The 2,342-nt window shown below is 35.5% G+C and overlaps 1 protein-coding gene across 1 annotated transcript; it reads right to left on the reverse strand.

The window, feature by feature from the left end:
• Positions 1 to 275: 275 nt before the first annotated feature.
• Positions 276 to 2,054, reverse strand: LOC131327573 (uncharacterized). The gene is made up of 4 exons (XM_058360725.1): positions 1,620 to 2,054; positions 1,195 to 1,324; positions 959 to 1,100; positions 276 to 335 (listed from the first exon to the last, which is right to left on the reverse strand). Exons 1-4 carry the CDS (start codon positions 1,642 to 1,644, stop codon positions 276 to 278), a joined length of 357 nt encoding a protein of 118 aa, XP_058216708.1. The 5' UTR covers positions 1,645 to 2,054.
• Positions 2,055 to 2,342: the final 288 nt, after the last annotated feature.

The following is a 2,342-nucleotide window of genomic DNA, read 5'->3' on the forward strand; positions in this document are numbered from 1 at the left end:
TTGAATTGCATCTCTAATCTTACCATGGTAATTAAACAAAAACCGAAATTCTCCATCAACGGAGCACCGTACAAAAAAACAAGTATCATAAGGATACTAGTAAAACACGGAACCACAATCCAAAACATACAGACACAGTATTCTGACAAACAGTATTTGTTCCCCTACAAATATTGATTATGAGAAGTACTTAACCACCGACATAACTAATACTTCTACCTCAATGATTACAGTATCCTTCACTTTGAAGCCTTTGGATTTGTCATTTAAATCACTCAGCACCATAAAGCTTGAATCACCCCAGTCCTCAGCCGAGGCACAAAACCAGTTGCTAACTACAAGAGAAAATGGAAGTAAATCTTTGGGTCACAAAATCGAACATAGCGTACAAAAGCAAATATCAGAAGATATCCAACCCTTCTTTCCGAAAGATGAGTTGAGTCGAAGGAAGCTTAGGCAGTTAAATGTCAGGATTTCCTACCCACCCTCCATAACTCCATATTTTCCTCCATTCCCCCTCCATATTTTCCTCCATTTGGGAAGATTGGCTTTCATTCTCCAAATATGGCATACCAAAAAAATATGGAAGATGTCCTTCATTTCACTATTCACCCTTTCCAAATCTCTTTCTATTCATCAAATTGGTTTTGGTACATTTATTTTTCTGTAAAATTGGTACCAATAAAAGATATTTACAATATCTTTAAAATAAAAATAATATTGAGTATTTTTTTTTATTGAAGTTAGAAACATGAGATTTGAATTTTGGAGAAAAAGTGATGAAGTTTGAGATTTGGAGTGAGTTTTTAAAATACCGAGGAAGAAATAGAGTATTGGGTTGGAATTTTTATCAACTCTTTGATTATAAAATAGTATTTTGATCCTCCAAAAGGGAGATTTAGAGGCATTGGAGAAGCTCTATAAATCGTTGTATTAGACACCCGAGATTCAATATTACCATCATAATGACTAGGGTATATGGGTATATGGGTATGGGTATGGGTATGGGAAGTTTGTCTGTATCCCTTATTACTAGGTAGAGCGAGATGTGACCATCACCGTTTCTTTTCTTATTTCCATTTGGATAGAAGCACAATCCCCTAAAACCCATAAGAAAGAATGTTAATTCATGTAATTTGTTTATCACTGAATTAGACTGCAAAAGCAATATTCAAGATGTAGAATAATAATTACCACTTATAGCCACCGACTTCAAAATCATCTGATTCATATTTTTCAATCTTCTCCTCGTTGAGTATCGAGAAAGTCTCTATTTTCAAAAGGAAGTGAGCTGGTCGGGCATCTCTTAATGTTCTTAGAACTCCTGCAAAGAATTTCAAAAGCATACACACAGCATGACCGGAGCACTAGGAAAAATTTCCAAAGATGAAAACACCATATCATTTTTAGAGGGCTTGCTCATGCAATATAATCAGAGTGGATTAAGACGTTCCACCATGTTTCAGTTACATAAGAAAAACAAGTGAGAGAGAGAGAGAGAGAGAGAGAGAGAGAGAGAGAGAGAGAGAGAGAGAGAGAGAGAGAGATGTTAGAATATGAGGGATTGATATTCACAATGAAGGCATGTATGGGGAACAGAGCAGGAACACTTCACATACCAACTGCATCGTCGTTGTTTGACATCTCTTCAATCAGCTGTATCCTTTGTGCTTAAAGAGCTCACGACTGTAGCAGATCGTGGCTGATTCAGAATGTAAAGGCTATGGTTGAGGCTGATTTATCTTCAATAACAGGCAACATGAAGAACAGGAGATCCATACATAACAAAGAAAATCCAAGGCAAGTACGGAAACAAACAAGCAAACAAGTCTTTTAGCAATAGAACCCATCTAAAGTTCTTCATTTGCATGTGTACCATGTTAGTTAATAAAACCAACAAGGGAATATCTCCATTCCGTATCCACCAGAAGGTCTTCAAAACAGAAGGAAGAAACAAGAATAACTCCAACTGGCACTAAAAAAATCAAGCAAAAATACATTTTTCATTTGAAGCCTGAAATTTGGACAGCTTACATGTTCAAAACTCCATTCTTCCAATATATATATATATATATATATATATATATATATATATATATATATATATATATATATAGTGCCCTTCTAATGCGGGCGTCCGCATTCAAGCAAGTTGCGGACTTTGCCTTTCCCGATTGAATTTTGATGATCCGAACCGCTCAATATATTCAGAACATGATTTTAAGGGTACTTTAAAGAAATCAGCAAAAAAAAAGAGCGGGAAAAGCTTCATCAGAGCAGTTTTTGTTTATTTTTTATTGAACGGTTCAAATAAAAGCTGCTCAAATCAAGCTCTTCCCGTT

The sequence above is a fragment of the Rhododendron vialii genome, chromosome 5a (genome assembly GCF_030253575.1).
Source record: "Rhododendron vialii isolate Sample 1 chromosome 5a, ASM3025357v1".
Lineage (NCBI taxonomy): Eukaryota > Viridiplantae > Streptophyta > Magnoliopsida > Ericales > Ericaceae > Rhododendron > Rhododendron vialii.